This window comes from Oncorhynchus keta, chromosome 25 (genome assembly GCF_023373465.1).
Source record: "Oncorhynchus keta strain PuntledgeMale-10-30-2019 chromosome 25, Oket_V2, whole genome shotgun sequence".
Classification (NCBI taxonomy): domain Eukaryota; kingdom Metazoa; phylum Chordata; class Actinopteri; order Salmoniformes; family Salmonidae; genus Oncorhynchus; species Oncorhynchus keta.
This window is the reverse complement of record NC_068445.1, coordinates 10,657,584-10,679,637: the sequence shown is the minus strand read 5'-3', so window position 1 is coordinate 10,679,637 and position 22,054 is coordinate 10,657,584. Positions and strand designations below refer to the sequence as shown.

Sequence of the window (22,054 nt, the reverse complement as noted above, 5' to 3'; positions counted from 1 at the left end):
TATATTCAGGCCATTTTACATTATCAACAGTGGACTGTAAAGTATAGAGATTTCACGGTTGCTATAGACAAAGAGAAAACAAAGTGGTTTGCAGATGGCTCAAATGTACTGCTTGCTTATCATTAAACGATGATAATTATGTTCATGCCAGACACAGGTGGAATTGTCTATCAAGACAGTCAACACTATATATAGGCCTAAAGTCCCACCATTCTCTACTCATAATAGTGTTGATATTTCACAGGAAGGATTTAAAATGGAGCCAATCCAGTGGCTGTGTGAGCAGCATCCATTTCTGACGTACCAATGTTTTTCCATTCCCTTTGCTTTACTATTCTACGTCTTGGCTAAACAGGGATGTCTCTCTTTGACATACAGGTCTGTATTACATATTTTATACATCTATTGTAGTATTAAGTTGAAGATCAGGGCATTTAAAAAAGAAAATTGCAACTAAGGTCAGACCAATTATAATTTACTTTTAGTATACACACACACTTGTTTATACAAATTCTTTATCCACTGGTTAATTCACACTTGTTGGAACCTCCATTTGGAATTAACAAAGGATTTCAATCAAACTGCTTATTTTGTTTGAGCGGTAGGAGGTATAACACTGGTCTTAACAGGTACCTCTTCTTGGCATCCGGAGGCTGTATCCTAGCGATTGTCACCATGGGTGTATACAGCTTGCTTCTGCTCATCTCCACTGTGATCTTTGTGCTGCTGGTGTGTTCACTGAGCCCAGAGCGTGTCCATCCATGGGTCTTTGGACTGCAGATGGGTTGGCAAACATTCTGGCACCTGCTCATACAGTACAGAGAATACTACCTCAATGAGCCCACTGATTCCAGGTACAGCACTGTTCTTAATTCAGTCAAGACTTTCAAAAGGATATTAGTTTCCTACATGTCCTTGTGACTTAAATGTTTGTGTTGGTTGTCTGTGCAGTAGACCTCATGAGCAAACTATAATCTGGGGCTTGGGGGGGGATTAATGAGTTCACAATGGAAAACATAACATCAGCTCCACATTAAGTACATTTTAAATAAAATAGTCGTCTCCCAGTCCCAATCCACCAATAAAATGTGTAAAGTACAGAACTTAATCTCAGACTGACTGTCTTATTTTCTGTCAGGCTTCTCCTATCAATGTCCTCCTTGATGCTACTCACCCAGAGAGTCACCTCCGTGTCAATGGATCTACAGGACGGGGGCAGGGTGACATTAATGACCCAATGCCGGGTCTTTCTCCCACTCATCAGCTATGCACTAAACTTCACTGCCTTGCTCGGCGGACCCCTGTCCTCGTTTGACCAATTTGTAGATTTTGTAGAGCAGATTACCATCAGCCCTCCTCCCCAGCCTCTGTCCGTTATATCCTACAAGGGCTTTCAGGTGTTATCTCTGGAGTGGGCTAGGAACTATCTCACTCGTCTCCTCAGAGACAACGCCTCCAGTTTGTCCGTCTCCAACGTCCTCACCGATGTCTTGTGGATATGGGGCCTTGCTGTGGTGTTGAGGATCAGATACTACTCCCACTGGAAGATCAGTGAATGTCTGAATAATGCTGCTGGGCTTGGGTTCAGGGGGATGGTCAGGGAGGACAGCCCAAACTGGAGTGGCCTGTCTGACGGAGATCTTTGGACCACAGAGATGTCCTGCCAGGTGTCTGAATTTGCCCGTCGGTGGAATGGTACGACAGCTACATGGCTACGTAGGCTGGTTTTCCAAAGATGCAAAACCACTCCGCTGGTAATGACGTTTGGGTTTTCCATCTGGTGGCATGGCATACACCTGGGTCAGTTTGTAGGGTTTCTTCTCTGGGCTGCAGCTGTGAGAGCAGACTACCAGATGCACAAGTACTTGAAGCCAAAGCTCACGTCTACTAGGAGGAGATTGGTGCGCACCTGTCTGTGTTGGTTAAATACTCAAATGGTAATGGCGTGTGTTGTTATTGCAATCGAGCTTCGAAGCACTTCCTCTTTGAAAATATTGGGTCTGACATACACTGGTGTTTTTCCTCTTCTTAATGTTCTCTTTATCTTCATTGTATGATAAGATCAAGAACAATCATTTCATCTGGGTTGTTAAATGTTGCTGTAAAATCAATTAGTTGACGTTATTCATAGTCATTGACACAAAAAGCACACTTCTATTCTTGCTTGTTTTGGAGGACTGAAGGGGAAGGTATTGTGTTCTGAGAGAGTGCAACCATCTGATTATTTTGGAGCAATTGTTATCTTTATTTACAGAACACTATATACCTTGTTGAATGCATCTACCAGCTGAGGGTCAGTGTAGATTTGTAGAAACTTAATGATTTTATCCTAATTGTATGGCTGTTGCATCTTTTTTTTTTTTAGGGCTGTTTGAATTATAGTTGATTAGCTGTTCTTGACATAGATTTTCATAGAAGCCAGAGCTTAACATGAGCTTTATTAGGAGACAACACCCAATACGGTCAAGACTTACGAAATAATGGGTTGTGTACTACTATATAACTAGAATGTAAATCTTTTGTTCTGAGAAGTTCATTGTACCGCTAGTTAATCATTTTGCAATGAAGTGTCTCTTCGTTCTTTCCACAAGTTTCCACAGACTATTCCTAAGAACAGGAGTAGTCCAAGGTTTCTGTTTGAAACAAATTTTTTCCAGCAGTCCTCTGGTTTGTTGATGTCCAATGTGTAGATCTACCCGATAAAGAGAAAGGAATCACAATCATTTACATCCATGGAAAATAGTTGTTGGGATGCATTTGTCTCGATTATTAAGGAATGATTCACAGTTGAGGGTTCTGTGTAAAACATTAACATAACCACATAGAATTATATTTCTCTGCATAACCAAGGCTAAATCATTATTGAATCATCTCAAACTAAAATGTTAGCACACAGTATATCAAATATACCCTCACCTGATGTGTGAGGTGAATAGCCACAGTTGATAGTGTTGCATAGTAAGGCAGAGTCTGTTCCGCGTTGACCCCAGCCACAATCAGCCCTGACATCATGACCACCATGAACCCACTGAGCCAAGGCTTGGTCTGCTCCTGGAACCTCAATGCTGTAGACTTGACTCCTACCCTGATGTCGTCATCTTTGTCCTGGTGACAATAGGAAGGAATATAGTGCACACATTATAAACAGAGTAATCATTCATAGAACAATCTAGAATGTTCTCCAACAAACAGCATGAACTGAGGAAGCACCAACATTAGCAACAGCAACTTTAAATTGTCACAAAATGACAGTCATAGCACATGTGTACACTTAATACCTGATGGGCATAGATGGTGTCATAAATTAATGTCCACATCACTCCTGAGAAATACAGAGGTAGGCACACCGACCACTCACAGGAGCCTATGACCGCTGACCAACCAAGCAGTGCTCCCCAATTGAAGGTCAGACCTGAGGAGAAACAAGTGTTTTATTTTGTTTACAGAGCATTCAGAAAGTATTCAGACCCCTTGACCTTTTTCACATTCTGTTATGTTACAGCCTTATTCTAAAATGGATTCAATTGCTTTTTTTTACTCATCAGTCTACACACAATACCCCATAATGACAAAGCAAATAAATACTTTTTTAAAATAGCAAATTCATTACAAATATAAAACAGAAATACCTTATTTATATAAGTATTCAGACCCTTTGCTCAGTGCTTTGTTGAAGCAAATTATTGTGTATTACACTACAAACTTGGCACATCTGTATTTGGGAAGTTTCTCCCATTCTTCTCTGCAGACTCTCTCAAGCTCTGTCAGGTTGGATGGGGAGCGTTGCTGCACAGCTATTTTCAGGTCTCTCCAGAGATGTTCGACCGGGTTCAAGTCCGGGATCTGGCTGGGCAACTCAAGGACATTCAGAGACTTGTCCCGACGCCCCTCCTGACTGTGTGCTTAGGGTCGTTGTCCTTTTGGAAGGTGAACCTTCGCCCCAGTCTGAGGTTCTGAGCTCTGTTCCATCTTTCCCTCAATCCTGACAAGTCTCCCTGTCGCTGAAAAACATCCCCACAGCATGATGCTGCCACCACCATGCTTCACCGTAGGGATGGTGACAGGTTTCCTCCAGATGTGACGCTGGGCATTCAGGCCAAAGAGTTCAATCTTGGTTTCATTCTGCCAGAGAATATTGTTTCTCATGGTCAGAGTCCTTTAGGTGCCTTTTTGGCAAACTCCAAGCGGGCTGCCATGTGTCTTTTACTGAGGAGTGTCTTCCGCCTGGCTACTCTACCATAAAGCCCTGATTGGTGGAGTGCTGCAGAGATGGTTGTCCTTCTGGATGTTTCTCCCATCTCTACAGAGGAACTCTGGAGCTCTGTCAGAGTGATCATCGGGTTCTTGGTCCCCTCCCTGACCAAGGCACTTCTCCTCTGATTGCTCAGTTTGGCCGGACGGCCAGCTCTAGGAAGAGTCTCTCTAATTCCAAACTGCCTCCATTTAAGAATGACGGAGGCCACTGTGTTCTTGGGGACTTTCAATGCTGCAGAAATGTTCTTGTCTCGGAAATCTACAGACAATTCCTTCGATCTCATGGCTTGATTTTTGCTCTCAAATGCACTGTCATGTGGGACCTTATACAGACAGGTGTGTGCCTTTTCAAATCATGTCCAATAAATTGTATTTACCACAGGTGGACTCCAATCAAGATGTAAAAACATCTCAAGGATGATGGAAACAGGATGCACCTGAGCTAAATGTCAAGTTTTATAGCAAAGAGTCTGAATACTTTTTATTTTAAATAAATTTGCAAAAATGTCTTAAAACCAGTTTTGGCTTTGTCATTATGGGGTATTGTGTGTATATTGATGAGCACATTTGTTTCTTTAATCTATTTTAGAATAAGGCTGTAACATAACAAAATGTGGAAAAAGTCAAGGGGTCCGAATACTTTCCAAATGCACTGCATATGGCAGCTCTATTGCAAAGACCAACTCAGTGGCCTTGTGGTTAGTGTCCTCCCTAAGATTGGAAGGTTGGGAGTTCGAACCCTGGCCAAGTAATATCAGACTGTAAAAATGGGACCAGACGAGTCTCTGCTTGGCACTCAGCATTAAGGAGACATATTGGGGGTAAGGCCCTGCAACAAACTAACGTCCTGTCCAGGGGGTGTACTTATACACCTGCCTCACGCTACAGAAAAAGGAGATGGGTTTCTGCTTAGAGCTGGGACGATATACCAAAAATTACTGACACCGAGATTTCAGTTCCTCTTACCAAAGCTTACGTCAGTCATTTTGCCAAACAACGTTCCTGTAGATTGTTCTAAAACCATTATTTGGTCAACAGTAATGCATTATGTAGATTCCTGTTATGAAAGTATCTGAATGTCCCTGTTTCACTGTCGACTACTGAAGCACAAGCATACGACTGTTGCGCAAAATGCTATTGCGGGAAAAAGACAGTTTTCAAAGCAACTACTGTTGTTCTCGTTACAGATAGTAGAGTCACAGCTTTTCTGTAAGTATATCATATATTTCTCACCTCTTAATATTAAAATTCATGGCACCACTTTACAACCGAAGTAGGATGTAGTTAGGATGGTTTTGGTGCGCCCGCGGGGATGCCATTTGCAATGAATAGGCCTAGTCCAAGCACTGGAAATTTTCTGTAGGACATTACATTTACTTAAATATGAATCAATTAGCCTACATGGCTACCTAGCAACAATACCCCATTTAGAAATCTAGCTAAGTGTTTTGAGTTCCTACTTCCTCAGGTGTTGAATAATATAACCACGGAAAATATGCCCAAAGATGTTGGATAATTCTCTGAAAAGCCCAAAAGAAATCTTATAATTCTGGATCCTATTTTGCCAGGTGGCAATTAAGAAAAAAAAAATCAATCATGCATTTCCTGGATATGTTAGATGCAATAGCTTACTTTTTTAATCATAGGCTACACCATCGCCATTGTCTTACTTGGCACTGAAAATGTTTAGGTCTGGAGCCCTGACGCTAATGTATAGTAACTGTCCATCAAAAATGTCTTTATCATTGTGTTGGTTGTTATCGAGAGAAAGTTACATTTATTGCAATATGACTTTTTACCATAACGCCCAGCTCTAGCAACTTCCCCCAAAAATATTTTATTGTAATTTAAGCGCATAGTTATCGTAAAAAATTGATACATTTATCGCGATATGGATTTTTGTCCAGATCGCCCTGAGACGTTCTGGCTCCTACAAGCCAAGGATCATGCAAGGTTAATTACTTCTCTAACTATCTATTGCAAAGGGGAATCTACTATTTGTGACAATTGAAACAATGCGGATTAAAAAGTATTTTAAAAAACATACCCAATACAAGCTGTGGCCAGTAGGTGATCCTCTTCATTAGTGGATATGTGACTACCAAAGATAGGGAAGCAGCTCCAAGAGCTATACTGTGAACGGGAAAGTGAATGTCATCACATCTGTCCAAGTGGACTGCTCGTGGACAAGACAGTATTCCGGTCACAATCTTGTGCACTTTCACAATCTAGCCTTAATTTAATTTTAGAAAAGTATTTTACAGCTGGCTAATGTGTTCTTTGGTTTGAATGGGGCATGTACCTGTAATAATTGAGACAAAGCAGGACCCCCAATGCCAGAGAAAGCTGACCCCCCAAGAAGACTAGGGCCTGCATCTGAGTGATCTCCCCTGCAGCAATTGGCCGAGTAGCTGTCCTGGCAACCTGCAAAGTACAAAGATGAGGCAAAATAAACAGTCAAAAGCCTTTCAATTAAGTCCTCTGATTGTATCATTTCCATGGCAGTTTGTTCCATTTTGTGCTGCTTTGAGTAAAGATGAATTACTTTTGGCCATAAACTATGTGACAAGTGTGATTTAAAAAGACACCCTCCGGCAATATATTTTTTTACTTTTCCTGTTGAGAAAAACAATATCCCATGTCAAAATACAGTAAAGGACAAAACAAAAGTATGTTTTGATCAAAATTCAAGTAGTAGTTAGTCTGATGGTGCCCCGCTGATTTCCTCAGTCTCCTCCCTCGCTTGAGGGACAACAGAGAACAAAAGAGGAAAGTCCCCCCTCCACATGTGCTATGTCATGAGGACCACCTATTGAGATGTAACTTTTTTAAAGTAAATCAGATGAGGTGAAAAGGAGACTGGGGTAGGACTTCAACAAAAACGATGAGTAGGCCTATACTATAAAAAAATGTGACAACTAGTAGATTACCTTCTTGTCAAAGTCCTTGTCCCACATGTCATTGATGGTGCAGCCAGCCCCTCTCATCAGCAGGGCCCCCGTGCCGAATAATGTGAGCATGCCCAGATGTGGGAGGCAGCCTGGGTCTGCAGCCAGGCCGATGCTCCAAGTGCAAGGCAGGTACAACAACCATGTTCCTATGTCACAAAGAACAGGCAATCAGATCAATATTTCAAAACATTAAATGAAGAACAACTGATGGCGTTTCAGACACCTCATACATACATACGTACACCTCGTAACCCTTTACATTCATGGGAATTGGCCTATATGGATAGGGCTGAATTTAAATAGTTCTTAAAAAATAACTATGAAAAGCATCTGCATGACCATGGTAGCAATTGAAAGTGAACAGTTTGGAGATCATGGGAAAAGAAATAGACCAGAGGTGAGTGCACAAGAGTTCACCTGACACAAGACTGAATCCCAACATTACACTGTTGATTTTATGTGCATTTGACATTTTGTACTTTCAGCATATTTGTTGATAAGTACATCTGAAAATACTCTGGATACATTCAGTAACATGATAAGAGTATTCCTGGAAAATGTGGGGTAGGTACAACATAAGACAACAACAAAAAATGACAAGGGTTTATGTGAGAGGACTAACTGATGTCTCCAAGTCGGCACACACCTCTACAAAGTGTGCAGTTCCTAAGCAATTTCAATGCACTTTTATGGCTCAAAGAAGAGTCCAACTATAAGGTACTTTTTGGCGCTCTCCTAGCTGTGCCATTGAATAACTAAACCACCCTGCATCCCTGAATTACTGTTGTTGTTAATCTAATCTAAAATCAGTCCATTATAAATCACTATCTGGGTCAGGTGGGAATGATTTGAAAGCTTGTTCTATTGCCAACCTGACTAGGGAAGTAAAGAAAAAAAAATATCTTACAGTGTTAGGCTGTCACAGGGCAATTCAGAAGAACGGTTGGTAATTTTGGAATGCATAAAAATGAGTCACGAGTGCATTTAGGTGTGTATTCTGCGACAAATTGTTTTCACAATAAAACAAACATAGGGTTAGAACAACTCAGGTTATGATGCCATGTCATCTTGTAACTGTACATCAAACATAGTGATAATCAACATTGACACTGTCTGTATATGACAAGTTTTCTGATTTGGAAATGTGAAGTGCACATTTGGACTCACGGGGGTTTGACTTGCTTGTATGACATCAAAGCGGTATTTATTATAATCCTCAACATCTCATCTTTCAAAATACATTGAGTAATCTTAATTTACATCATTTACATAATTTTCCTCACTCAGACAACAATAAATATGAGAAAGTTGCCCAATTACCAGGAGGGCTGATGGCAACTTCTTGTTGTGCGTGGTGCTCAAGTTCAGAATGGCTGTCAGTAAAAATCTATACAGGGCTGTGAAGCGTAGTCAGAACTCTGACATGTATATCATGTTACTGTACAGACACTAGGTTCCAATGTAGGTGTTTATTACTGTCCAGATCTAGCCATTTTCAACCCAACTCAGGTATGAGTGTAAAGGGCTGCCATTAAAAATACAAAATTATAAAAATACAAAATTATAATATGATTCCAGACTGTTAAATCTATAGTCCATCAGTTATCCACCTACCACATAATATAACATTCAAAACCTAGGTCAACATTAAAGCTACTAACCGATTGGTTTGTCAAGTCTCATTAATCTGAGGTAGGGTTGCATGGGCGCTGGGGCAGAGTTGACAATCCCAGCCGCTGACAGGCTAAACAGTCTTTTCCTGGTGGCATCAAGTCTGGTTGGTGGATTTAACAACCATGATTGCGGGCCATTTTCTGGGTGGTGGGTAGAGGCTGTTGTTTTTCTCTGATTGTTCAGGTAATTGCTGGAGAGGCTAGGGAGGTTGGAGTAGCAGGTCCCATGGTGACGCAGCCTCCAGGTGTTCAGAATGATTTGAGAAGTTAATCTGGCAGGGAGCATCATCTCCTCTCTCTGCAGTCAAATGCACATTATCCTCCCTGACACTTGTCACATCTGGAGAGAGAGGAAACATGACGGGAACATGACACGTTGTCATTTATATGCAAATTATGTCCTTTGTCACGAAGGGCCAACCACACACAATAGGGTTGCACTCTTTGCCTTTACAGTCTAGTGTTTTATTGTGTGCCATAACTGAATGGCTTTACATGACTGACACACCATCAGACTGTGGGAAAACTAAAATATAATGTAATATACAGCTGATTGTAACGGGCTAATGTGGTGCTCCATTCGCCGTTCCAGGTTAGATATTGTAACGGCTAAAAGGACCATTTTCTAAAATCAAAACAAGCTAAGCAAGTGTTTTGCGACATACGCAATCTTCAATATAAATCATACCGTGAATCAATTACTCTTAATAGCCTAGGCAGCCTATAGTTTAGGCACCAAATGTCCGATTTCAGACTATTTAGGTTGTTGCATACCCTTGGCAGAACGTGATGTACAAAATCCTAAATGGTCCGAAAATAGAAAAATTATGTTTAATAAAATACGTATATTTCCCCGTTTCTTTTCGCCTTCTCGCCATTAAAGCTCCGTAGAGAAACATGTTGCATTCGCAGGCTAAATGGTGGATACTTTATGTATGAGCAGGTCCACGGGGGACACGACCGCCGGGAATGCACATCAAGCTTAGCGCATGGGCGCTAGATCTGCACTATCGGTCTAAGTAATCTATGGATTCATAACGCTGAACGCATTGAGGTTAGAGTTCACTTGCTATATTATTTCAGATTGTAGGACGAAATGTGTTACATTTAATATTTTTCACTGAACGGTCATATTTTTACAAAACATGCTAACTTACCTTACTAAAATGGCTTCCCGTTTTTTTTCTCGCGGAATGTTTGGTACGACGTGTTAAATGTTCCGCAAGAAACACTCGCCTGATCGGTTGTTGTTCTGCTTGTGGGACGATATTCCACGTGGGATATCAAAACACCGCCAATTTTGGCGCAGCTAAATGTTTTATGGTCATATTCGGGGTTGACACTTTTAAAAACCAGGTGGAAACGAATACATTTGTCGCTAGTAGATTTTAGGGTGTCTACATAAATTCAACTTTATTTTTGAAAATACGAAAGATGACATTATCACATGCAAGTCTTAGTTAAATTGGCTACAATTTATAGGTACAGTGTATGTTCAGTAGACTTTCTTTCAAAATAAATCCGTGTGCACGAGGGCCCATCAGAGACAGTATGGGATGAGCTTTAGCGGCAATTGCCAGATTTTTTTTTCTTCCATTGCACCGCCACCCCGTTTCTTGCTTGACTGCAGAGTTCTTTGTAGTCTCTAGCTCTAGCTACTGGTCACCAGTGTAGCTTGGTCCGCAGACGTAAGAAGATCCATGTTGTTGTAGGAGCGGGAAAAACATGGCGACGAACATCTACGAAGCTAGCTAGCACATTGAGGACGCAAAACATTGTCTGAGGCGCCCCTTTTCTTTGTATGAACGTGTAAGTAGGCTATTCAATATATTTCGTTAACGTTTTGGTAAATTATGCCACGTTTTGTAACGTTAACTATATGCATGCTAAACAATTTCAGATTTCTATGGTGGATCAACTAGAGAGGGGTTCAGATTCCACGCCCCTTGTTAATTCTTCGACAAGACCTAACGTTAGGGCTGGGACGAAAATGTTGCCAATTTAATTGAGTGGCCAAACAGTTAGTCGGATCATCTTAATTTTGGTCACAAGTTTGATTCTAATAACAAATGCAGCAAGTGATTTTTGATCAATCTCTGCAGTGAGTTATCGGAGTTTGCAGTATGTTGTTTTCCAGCCAGCCGCTAATGGTCGCTATTTACTTAACGGATACACTTTTGTCTGGAGGACTGTTAAGGCCAGTGTACATATTTTCCAGGACGTTGAAAAATACGTATTTTCCTAATGTTGATATCAGGCTCATTTTTGGGTTGACTGTAAATTGAAAGGGCGTAATTTATAGACGTCTATGTTTGGGTCAAATTAAGGCTGGTCCAGGCCGCTAAAAAATCTGAACCAAACATCGATGTCTATGTATGATTGGTTCAGATTTGGACCGGACCAAAAACGAATGCCTGTGGATGTGGAAATCAAGGTGACCGGACTATACCAAAAAAAGACGTCGGCCCGTGCTTACTGGGGTGTAGCCTACCATATCAGCCCACAATAGAACTGTATGAATACCCATCCATGTGGTAGGACCACCATTTGTAAAACAGGCTGTTGCATTGGCTTTATTAGTCCAGATTCCTGTGACATATCAGTTTGGCTATTTAAGCTCTGAATATCAACTGATATCTTTATCAGGAATTATCTTGACTCTAGTTACAACATGTTTACACAGCAGGAAGTGCAGAATGATTTAATTTTTTGCTATGACAACTTGTCAAAAATTCCGGAAAGCAGTTGTGATTGTCCATTCCATATTGTCCATTTTACTTTGACCTGGCCTGCTTTTAGGATACATTTTTTAGGATAGTTTGTTACATTTTTTTTTTTTAAATTTATTTCACCTTTATTTAACCAGGTAGGCTAGTTGAGAACAAGTTCTCATTTGCAACTGCGACCTGGCCCAGATAAAGCATAGCAGTGTGAACAGACAACACAGAGTTACACATGGAGTAAACAATTAACAAGTCAATAACACAGTAGAAAAAAAGGGGAGTCTATATACATGACAAGACATTTGTTTTTGTTGGATTGGGCACCATTTTAGGTTAGGCTGTTTGGTCAGAGAAACCTGCATGGTTTAAAAAGTGCCCATTAGGGATGCACAATATATCGGTGAACATATCGGAATCAGACGATATTAGCTAAAAATGCCAACATCGGTATCGGCCCGATGTCTAGTTTAACGCTGATGTGATAAACCAATGTCAAAGCTGACGTGCATACCTATACAACGTAGGTAAGTGACACCATGTACAATTTTGCGGTTCACCTGCAACACAGAATTCCCTACCTAGCCCACAATGTCTGCTGTGTGGATCAAGCAGTCAACAAGTCGAGCAGTCATTTGAAATAGTAACAATATTTCAGCGAGACAACTCAAAGCCGAAATCCATTAACGCCAAGATAATGGAATTCATTGCCCTTGACAATCAACCGTTCTCTGTCGTGGGTGATGTTGGCTTTCGCGACTGGTTGAGCACCGATACACACTAATGTTACCAAGTGCGATATTGTTCAGATGTTGCCCAACCGGAGTTACACAGTAATAGCGCCACTGCTATTAGCTTCATGGCATACTATGGAACGCCATTTGGATCTTTGCGTGTCAAATAACACTATTTGACATGTCAAATAACACAGCTCTATTATAGAATGTTGTGTGTTCTGTATTTGCACTTGCAAGGCAGGCGCCACCACTACTATCAGTAGCACTGTGAAGCTACTGTGAAGCTCTATCTGACTATTAGGCACAATAGTGGAATTTGCGGTTGACTTCAAAATAAAAGTACCTATTTGAAAGTGATGCAGAAGGTTACAATTGGTGGAATCATGCCATATTTAGACTAGATCATGTTAAACAAGGTTGGAATGTGAAGCTATGAAATCGGGTACCAGTCTACTCAGTGACACCCACAGAACACAACTGAAGAGTTTACACAAATATTAGCATTGTAGCTCTTATTGCTGGACTATTGTGTGTATTGACATTCATATTGCACTGTAAAGCTTTACCTAAGGATTGGGCATTCATTTTTAAAATTAATTTTTTACCTTTATTTAACTAGGCAAGTCAGTTAAGAACAAATTCTTATTTTCAATGACTGCCTAGGAACAGTGGGTTAACTGCCTGGTCAGGGGCAGAACGACAGATTTGTAACTTCTCGGCTCGGGGGTTTGAACTTGCAACCTTCCGATTTCACACAATCACAATACCCAATATATTTTTTCAGAACATCCTGCTCGGAGTTAACATCCACGCAGTATTGTTTATCTCTTGAATACTGTTCAATACACATAGGTTGACAATAAATGTGTCTCAATTCAGTTGTTTGAGTCCCGCAATAAGAGCTACAATGCTAATGTTTTCTGGGTGTCACTGAGTAGACTGAAACACCATGTAATTGATCCACAATCCATATGTAAGGCTGTACAGTGAAATACGTATGCCCCCAATGCAATTCTAAAGTATAATACATCCAGTGTGATTAAAAGATTTGTCAAATTAACAAATAGTCTTTTGTTGATTCTATATAACATTCCAACCTCATTTAGCGTGATCTATTAAATTAAGGCATAGTTCTACTATTTGTATGCATTTGCATCACTGTCAATGGCATGCTTTTATTTTGAAGGCAAACCACAAAGTCCACTATTGTAACTCATCCTTATTGTGGCTAGCTTCACATAGATGGTTCCGACTGCCATTAATATAATTAAAACTGTCTTATAAATTAGTGTTATTTTAGATGATGACACTTAGCTATATAGTTAGCTAGCGAACTATAGCTACTGAAACAGATTGTTTTGCTATGTTTTTGGGGAGAACATTGTTTGGATCCATGAGATAGCTAGCTTTTTTTATGACCAGCACTGTAGGTGCGCGAGACAACTTTACCAGCATCATAGCATACGTATCGATGAATCGTTGTGACATATGAAATACGAGTGCTAGTATAATAACTACTTTTAAAATTAATGAACGCATTTAAGTATTATGTTATGTGCAGTCCTATTCAGGTCCTGTTTTGTCAACAAGCTTATTTGACACGTCAAATAGTGTTATTTGGTATATTTTTTGACATGCAAAGACCCAAACAGCGTTCCATAGAAATCCTGGTTGAGAATGGAACGTCTGAACAAATGAACAACGAAACAACATAGCAAGTAAGTGAAAGAAACAGGTTTTGATTGTTTTACTGGTAATGGGGACATACGTAAAATGCCAACAAAATAACTTTTTGGTCAGTGTGGTGTTTGTGTGTGTAACCTTTTATTTAACTAGGCAAGTAGGTTAAGAACAAATTCTTATTTACAATGATGGCCTACCCCGGCCAAATCCAAACGACACTGGGCCAATTGTGCGCCGCCCTATGGGACTCCCAATCACGGCTGGATGTGATACAGCTTGGATTCGAACCAGGGACTATAGTGACACCTCTTAGACTGCTGCGTGTGTGTTAACTGTTTAACTGTACTAGAATGTTTAAAAGGCCGCTAACATTTTAAACATCGGTTAGCGGTTTTTCTGGCAAGGAACATTTCAGATATCGTTATCGGCCAAAAATGTCATATCGGTGCATCACTAGTGTCCATCTCATTACATTGTCATCCATTTTATCTCCAGCCTGTAGGCTACAGAAAAAGGCCACACACTCTTTGTACCATATCCTATATCTGATACATGATTTATTTGATTGAACATTGGTGGAGCGCCTCAGCGATGCATCTCTCCAACAGCACCCTGTAGAGGCGCGCTGGGAATGGACAAGCAAAATATGTTTTTCCACATCCCTAATGTCTCCGATTTATGAAATGGATGGTTGGGTAAAAATAGTTTACTGCAAACATGGTTACATTTAAAGATATTGTGGCACACCCATTAAAAACCTCTTAGGGAGAGGCGGGACGCAAATGTCTGAACTGGCCAATTACCAGGGAAAATGCAGAGCGCCAGATTAAAAAAATTCAAACTTTCATTAAATCAAACATGTAAGATACTCAATTAAAGCTACACTCGTTGTGAATCCAGCCAGCATGTCCGATTTTAAAAATGCTTTTCGGCGAAAGCATAAGAAGCTAATATCTGATAGCCTCCACCATCTGCACCAGCAGTGAACAAAGGAGCTAGCATATTTCAACCCTGCAGGCGCTACACAAATGCCCAAATAAAATATAAAACATACATTACCTTTGACAAGCTTCTTTTGTTGGCACTCCAATATGTCCCACAAACATCACAATTGGTCCTTTTGTTCGATTAATTCTGTCCATATATATCCAAAATGTCAATTTGTAAAGCGCGTTTGATCCAGAAGAAAACAGCTTACAAAAAATGCAACGTCACTACAAAAAAATGTCAAAAGTTGCCTATAAACTTTGCCAAAATATTTCAAACTACTTTTGTAATACAACTTTAGGTATTTTTAAACGTTAATAATCAATCAACTTGTAGACGGGTCAATCTGTATTCAATACAGGAAAGAAAACAAACCAGTGCTGCTTTTCACGTCTTGAGCAACTCACAAAAGTGTCCTCAGTTCCTAGTTGGCCTACTTCTTCATTGCACAAAGGAATAACTTCAACCAAATTCCAAAGACTGACATCCCGTGGAAGCGGTAGGAACTGAAAACAAGTTCCTATAAAATATTCCTTGGCAAAGACAATTCAGGGAACAGAGGGGATAATTCTGAACGGTTAGTCCTCAGGGTTTTGCCTGCTACATAAGTTCTCTTATACTCACAGACATGATTCAAACAGTTTTAGAAACTTCAGAGTGTTTTCTATCCAAATCTATGAATAATATACATATCTTATATTCTTGGCATGAGTAGCAGGAAGTTGAAATTGGGCGCGCTATTTATCCAAAAGTGAAAATTCTGTCCCCTAGCCACAAGAGGTTAACAATGCTAACCATACTTGTTCCTCCACACTTTCTCCCTCACCTCAAACTTTCCAAATGCCAGTTGTTTTTCAGTTACAGCTCATGAAGTTCGTTCAGGGGACGCGCTGCTGTAAGTTAACTGGCAAGCTGCCTTTCCAGAGCGCATGCTAATGCTGTAAGCAAGTTGGTTGTCTCATCTCTCTTCAGTCGCGTGCTGCATTCTGTTGTTATGTGAAGGATTGGAGCCTTGATACAGTCAGTATTGCGCCAACGCCCCCACCACCTATTTTGGATTCAAAACAGCAAATTTCGCCATAAGGTGACTAGTTTGCATGCCTGTCAGACGTCCGTTGACGCGCGCAAGACGTTTGGATGTTATGGTTGAACAACATGTAGGGGTACATTTATTTCGCTATGCTCGTGCACGCAACCCGGACGGTGTGTTGTTCATGTAACAGTATGTATTTTTTGTCAGGGACGCTCATACAGCACGGAATAAGAGCACCTTTGACTTGGAAAGTTGTCTATTAATCAGCTACCAAAAAGTAAAGCTTACATTCATAAATATTCATAGTTTAATATGTCTTCCTATTGTATCTCTGTGTTTACAGGTATACATTAAAACATCCAAATGCTGTTTGTTTATGTATGTAGGGCAGGCAACTGACTACTTTTATTCCACATTTTTTGCTACAGTATATCAGACCTTCCACTATTGGATTACATGAGCTTATGCAGCCCATCCCCTTTCCAGCTTGGCATTATTCTGCATGTTGAGTTTAAGAATCTTGCTAGCTGGATCGATTTCTCCTTTAGCTAGCCAGAGAAATGTTGAGCAACATTAGCCAACTTGTCTGATCAAATTATTGAGTTTTTGAAAATTAGCATGCTATTAAAGGCCGACAGCTAACACTACAACATCAGATGAGCTAACATTAGTAACCTAACCAATTCACGATAGTGTTAGCTGGTATATGACTCCTTGCCGTTCCTCAAGTTATAACGCTTTGGTTGCTTACTGGACCCTGGCAATGTTAACTAGTTAACTAGCAAACCACTATCTGTTAACTAATGTTTTCCCTTTACAGTATGTGGTTAATTTTCAGAATGAGAGAATTAAGTGAAAATGAGGTGTCGCTTGTTTAACACGTGTAGCTGGAGCTGGGCCTGGCTTAAGCTGGATGCCACTATAGAGGTGAAAGGAACACAACACGCGTTCCCTCTTTCTCGCTGGATAAAAAGGGGTATGCCAGGTGTACTCTGCCTGAAAGAGATCAATTATGCCAACAAACGGTATCGTGCTCTGCTGGCACATTGTAGAACAGATGTCCACAGGCAGAAAGTGTATCATGTAATAATGTGCAGTGTAGCCCAAATATATTGATTTTGTTGTTGAATTTGACAGAAACACTTGTGAGGGGGGATTATAAAGTGTTTTACTCAGTGAATGTTATTTTTGCACACATGTAGCCTTGTGCACTTGATCAATGCCTACTATAATGGCCACTATAATAGAGCAAAAATAGAATGCCTATTTGTTTCTTTCTATTTTAAGTGCAATACTTAGATGTGTGTGTTCACAAGCGTTCTATTGTAAAGGCTGTCATGGCTAACTGCAATATTAGTGTAATGTTTTTTCTCAAGAGTGTCATTTGCAGTAAAGTCTAGGCAACGAGTAACATTGGATTGCTTTCTTTACATTTTTTAGCTGTTAGGTTCACATTAGCCACTTTATTTTACACACGCAGACTGATCATGTAGATCATATTCTTTGTTGTGTAATTAGTTAACCTGCATTTCCCCCTAGCAGGGATTTCTTTTGCGTGTTTCGACAACAACAAAAAAGTGTCACGTTTTTAGGCTCTCACCAGTTGGCATCCCTGGCCTGCGTAGCTGCCGGGTGCTAAAATAAAACTTGGCTCTATTTTAGATGCTTGAAGCACTGCAAGTCCCGCCTCTCCCATCTCCTCATTGGTTTTTAGAAGCATATACCCACGGGGGCGATTGAGAGATGAACGAGGTCCACACTCCAGTCCAGTTGGTTGCAGTAATGCACCTTAAAGTTCATTGCCAACCACCATATAAAATCCAGAGGAAAAAGACTGAAGGAAGAGAGATTACTAGAAAGCAACAAGGTTTCTCCCTTTTAATTTGTGGATTAATTGTAGAAAACACACGATTTTGTGTGACTCAAAATGGGTCGGTATTCTACAAAGATCCAGAAAAAAATAGGACCTTGTACATTAAGTAAAATAACACCCCAATGTTTATATTCCAGGACAAATTAGCTAGCAACAGCAAGCTAGCTAGCTAAATGTCCATGAATGAATGTTACATATGTGTTTCGACTTGTCCCCAAATGTATATAGTTGGTTCAGAATTCATTTTGATATTTCAACCTGCGTATCCTGATCGGGTCTGATCGGGATAGACAAACTCAACATGCTCACGATGGCATGTTTTTTTTTTTTAAACGATGAGTTTATTTTAACCAGCTCGATGGAAAACAAGTGGGCTCAGGCTTTGGAATTCAATTTTTTGGGGGGTCCAAGGTTCCTTGAAGGATTTTGTATTTTTAGGCCCTACTCTTGTGATTATGTCCGGGGCCACCACAGATTCTCTCTGGGTTCACCACAGATTTTGCCTCAAATCCAATATGGCTGCCATTTTAAGGTTACAGTGCTTATGCCCATTCTGAATCCAAAATGTCCAACATGACGATTACACCTGCCTATAAGTTTCCCTTGTTTATTTTGTTATTAGTCACCACCATGCCTCTGTTGTGCTTGAATAGCTGAAGCTAAATAGGTTTTCAATGTGTGTTCATGTTTAAATCTCATTCAACCACTCTCCGAGGGTGTCTCAGGGTGCGTAAAGCCTCGCCAATTCCCCAGCATCCGGGTGTTCCGGTTTTCAGGGGACATGGAAAGAGAGCCTGTGACACAACTTCCGCTTTGGATGTTAACAAGGTGACACTCCATCTTAACAACTCCTCCACATTTACTGGATTGGTTGAACAGTGCAGAAGAGAACCCCCCTTCTCGTCAAGACCAGTATGTAAGGGATCTAGTTTCAGGTGTTTCTTTTACTCCTGCTACGTTAGGTTGAGGTGTGTATAATACATGTGTGAAGTACTGTAGGACAAATATACTAAACCAAAATATAATCGCAACAGTTTAAGATTTTACTGAGTACAGTTCATATAAGGAAATCAGTCAATTGAAATTAATTCACTAATCTATGGATTTCACGTGACTGAGAATACAGATACCACAGATACCTTAGGATCTTGTCACGGTATCTCTTTGCATTCAAATTGCCATCGATAAAATGCAATTGTGTTTGTTGTCTGTAGCTTATGCCTACCCATACCATAACCCCACTGCCACCATGGGGCACTCTGTTCACAATGTTGACATCAGCAAACCGCTCGCCCACACGACTCCATACACGTGGTCTGCGGTTGTCAGGCCGACTGGACGTACTGCCAAATTCTCTAAAACAATGTTGGAGGCAGGTAATGGTAGAGAAATTAAATGTCATTTTCTGGCAACAGCTCTGGCGAACATTCCTGAATGCCAATTGCACTCTCCCTCAACTTGAGACATCTAAGCCTTCCGAGTGGCACAGTGGTCTAAGGCACTGCATCGCAGTGCTGAGGCGCCACTATGTCTCTTGTTCGGTCCCAGGCTGTGGCACTGCTGGCCGTGACCAGGAGCCCCATGGGGCGGCGTACAATTGGCCCAGCGTCATCCGTGTTAGGGGAGGCTTAGATGTCTCTTGCTTAAAATCATACCCACCCACTGGGGAGCCAGGCCCAGCCAATCAGAATTTGTTTTTCTCCACAAAAGGGCTTTATTACATAAACACTCCTTCAACTTGTGACATCTGTGGCATTGTCAAATCACCTGTGTAATGATCATGCTGCTTAATCAGCTTCTTGATATGCCACACCGGTCAGGTGGATAGATTATCTTGGCAAAGGAAAAATGCTCCATAACAGGGATGTAAACAAATTTGTGCACAACATTTGAGAGAAATACGCTTTCTGCGTATGGAAAATTCCTGGGATATTTTAATTCCGCTTATGAAACATGGGACCAACACTTTACATGCTTTATATTTTGGTTCAGTATAATATTTGTACTTGTACTTTATATTTTAGTTAAACTGTTTATACACACTTATTTAAAATACTGGATTCTTGACATGGCTCACTTGTATCTACAGTGCCTTGCGAAAGTATTCGGCCCCCTTTAACTTTGCGACCTTTTGCCACATTTCAGGCTTCAAACATAAAGATATAAAACTGTATTTTTTTTGTGAAGAATCAACAAGTGGGACACAATCATGAAGTGGAACAACATTTATTTGATATTTCAAACTTTTTTAACAAATCAAAAACTGAAAAATTGGGCGTGCAAAATCATTCAGCCCCCTTAAGTTAATACTTTGTAGCGCCACCTTTTGCTGCGATTACAGCTGTAAGTCGCTTGGGGTATGTCTATCAGTTTTGCATATCGAGAGGCTGACATTTTTTCCCATTCCTCCTTGCAAAACAGCTCGAGCTCAGTGAGGTTGGATGGAGAGCATTTGTGAACAGCAGTTTTCAGTTCTTTCCACAGATTCTCGATTGGATTCAGGTCTGGACTTTGACTTGGCCATTCTAACACCTGGATATGTTTATTTTTGAACCATTCCATTGTAGATTTTGCTTTATGTTTTGGATCATTGTCTTGTTGGAAGACAAATCTCTGTCCCAGTCTCAGGTCTTTTGCAGACTCCATCAGGTTTTCTTCCAGAATGGTCCTGTATTTGGATCCATCCATCTTCCCATCAATTTTAACCATCTTCCCTGTCCCTGCTGAAAAAAAGCAGGCCCAAACCATGATACTGCCACCACCATGTTTGACAGTGGGGATGGTGTGTTCAGGGTGATGAGCTGTGTTGCTTTTACACCAAACATAACGTTTTGCACTGTTGCCAAAAAGTTCAATTTTGATTTCATCTTACCAGAGCACCTTCTTCCACATGTTTGGTGTGTCTCCCAGGTGGCTTGTGGCAAACTTTAAACAACACTTTTTATGGATATCTTTAAGAAATGGCTTTCTTCTTGCCACTCTTCCATAAAGGCCAGATTTGTGCAATATACGACTGATTGTTGTCCTATGGACAGAGTCTCCCACCTCAGCTGTAGATCTCTGCAGTTCATCTAGAGTGATCATGGGCCTCTTGGCTGCATCTCTGATCAGTCTTCTCCTTGTATGATCTGAAAGTTTAGAGGGATGGCCAGGTCTTGGTAGATTTGCAGTGGTCTGATACTCCTTCCATTTCAATATTATTGCTTGCACAGTGCTCCTTGGGATGTTTAAAGCTTGGGAAATCTTTTTGTATCCAAATCCGGCTTTAAACTTCTTCACAACAGTATCTCGGACCTGCCTGGTGTGTTCCTTGTTCTTCATGATGCTCTCTGCGCTTTTAACGGACCTCTGAGACTATCACAGTGCAGGTGCATTTATACGGAGACTTGATTACACACAGGTGGATTGTATTTATCATCATTAGTCATTTAGGTCAACATTGGATCATTCAGAGATCCTCACTGAACTTCTGGAGAGAGTTTGCTGCACTGAAAGTAAAGGGGCTGAATAATTTTGCACAACCAATTTTTCAGGTTTTGATTTGTTACAAAAGTTTGAAATATCCAATAAATGTTGTTCCACTTCATGATTGTGTCCCACTTGTTGTTAATTCTTCACAAAAAAATACAGTTTTATATCTTTATGTTTGAAGCCTGGAATGTGGCAAAAGGTTGCAAAGTTCAAGGGGGCCGAATACAGAAATTCTTCCCGTTTACATACGTATAGTTTGGAATACTGTTACTGTGCTATTTGGGTTGTTGATTGGATTCTTCCTGGCCTTGTTTTTTGTACTTTGACGTTTTACTGTATTGTTAGGCGCTACTAGCTAGTAACAGAAGCATATCGCTGCACAGCAAGGGACATGATCCAGGAAGTAGGCAGGACTTTTATAGCATATTTAAACTGGTTTACCAACTTTAAAGCTGGAACCCTTAATGCTGAAACTGCTACGTCTGTTTGCGATATTACAAAGACATTACTGCAAATAATGAACAGTTTTTTTTTTGTCCTTTGGTCATCTTTGTATGCGTGATAGAACAGCATAATGTGTACTGCAAAAAAAAAATGACCACCTTGCGCAACACTCCATACCTCTGCTTCACCAACGAAACAATAGGTGGGGATACAGACAGTGGTGCTGTT

At 40.6% G+C, this 22,054-nt stretch overlaps 3 protein-coding genes across 4 annotated transcripts in view; 2 read left to right on the top strand and 1 right to left on the bottom strand.

The window, feature by feature from the left end:
- Positions 1–239: 239 nt before the first annotated feature.
- mboat4 (membrane bound O-acyltransferase domain containing 4) lies at positions 240–2,230 on the top strand. The gene is made up of 3 exons (XM_035735634.2): positions 240–378; positions 630–854; positions 1,139–2,230. Exons 1-3 carry the CDS (start codon positions 257–259, stop codon positions 2,055–2,057), a joined length of 1,266 nt encoding a protein of 421 aa, XP_035591527.1. The 5' UTR covers positions 240–256; the 3' UTR covers positions 2,058–2,230.
- A 188-nt stretch (positions 2,231–2,418) lies between these two features.
- On the bottom strand, positions 2,419–10,799 carry coq2 (coenzyme Q2 4-hydroxybenzoate polyprenyltransferase). 2 transcript variants are annotated; one of them, XM_035735636.2, is made up of 8 exons: positions 10,036–10,799; positions 8,867–9,218; positions 7,185–7,351; positions 6,557–6,678; positions 6,302–6,387; positions 3,279–3,412; positions 2,917–3,105; positions 2,419–2,692 (listed from the first exon to the last, which is right to left on the bottom strand). In XM_035735636.2, exons 2-8 carry the CDS (start codon positions 9,165–9,167, stop codon positions 2,549–2,551), a joined length of 1,143 nt encoding a protein of 380 aa, XP_035591529.1. In that variant the 5' UTR covers positions 9,168–9,218; positions 10,036–10,799; the 3' UTR covers positions 2,419–2,548. The 2 variants fall into 2 exon arrangements, with proteins under 2 accessions (XP_035591529.1, XP_035591531.1); XM_035735638.2 differs by lacking the exon at positions 10,036–10,799 and adding an exon at positions 9,653–9,995.
- Positions 10,545–22,054, top strand: part of LOC118358143 (zinc finger protein 462-like) — a 23,755-nt gene continuing 12,245 nt past the window's right edge. Inside the window, exon 1 of the mRNA XM_035735632.2 lies at positions 10,545–10,687. The gene's annotated coding sequence lies outside the window, so the exon portion shown is untranslated. The remainder of the gene's footprint in view (positions 10,688–22,054) is intronic.

What these genes read in the sequence shown, in the direction of transcription:
- coq2 (XM_035735636.2), bottom strand. Translation starts at nt 9,167, where the DNA reads ATGATGCTCCCTGCCAGATTAACTTCTCAAATCATTCTGAACACCTGG. An exon ending in GAGACTTGACAAACCAATCG is followed by an intron (nt 7,352 to 8,866) that starts GTTAGTAGCTTT and finishes TTTGTGACATAG; the next exon opens with GAACATGGTTGTTGTACCTG. An exon ending in CTATTCACCTCACACATCAG is followed by an intron (nt 2,693 to 2,916) that starts GTGAGGGTATAT and finishes TTTATCGGGTAG; the next exon opens with ATCTACACATTGGACATCAA.
- mboat4 (XM_035735634.2), top strand. Translation starts at nt 257, where the DNA reads ATGGAGCCAATCCAGTGGCTGTGTGAGCAGCATCCATTTCTGACGTAC. An exon ending in TGTCTCTCTTTGACATACAG is followed by an intron (nt 379 to 629) that starts GTCTGTATTACA and finishes TGGTCTTAACAG; the next exon opens with GTACCTCTTCTTGGCATCCG. An exon ending in AATGAGCCCACTGATTCCAG is followed by an intron (nt 855 to 1,138) that starts GTACAGCACTGT and finishes ATTTTCTGTCAG; the next exon opens with GCTTCTCCTATCAATGTCCT.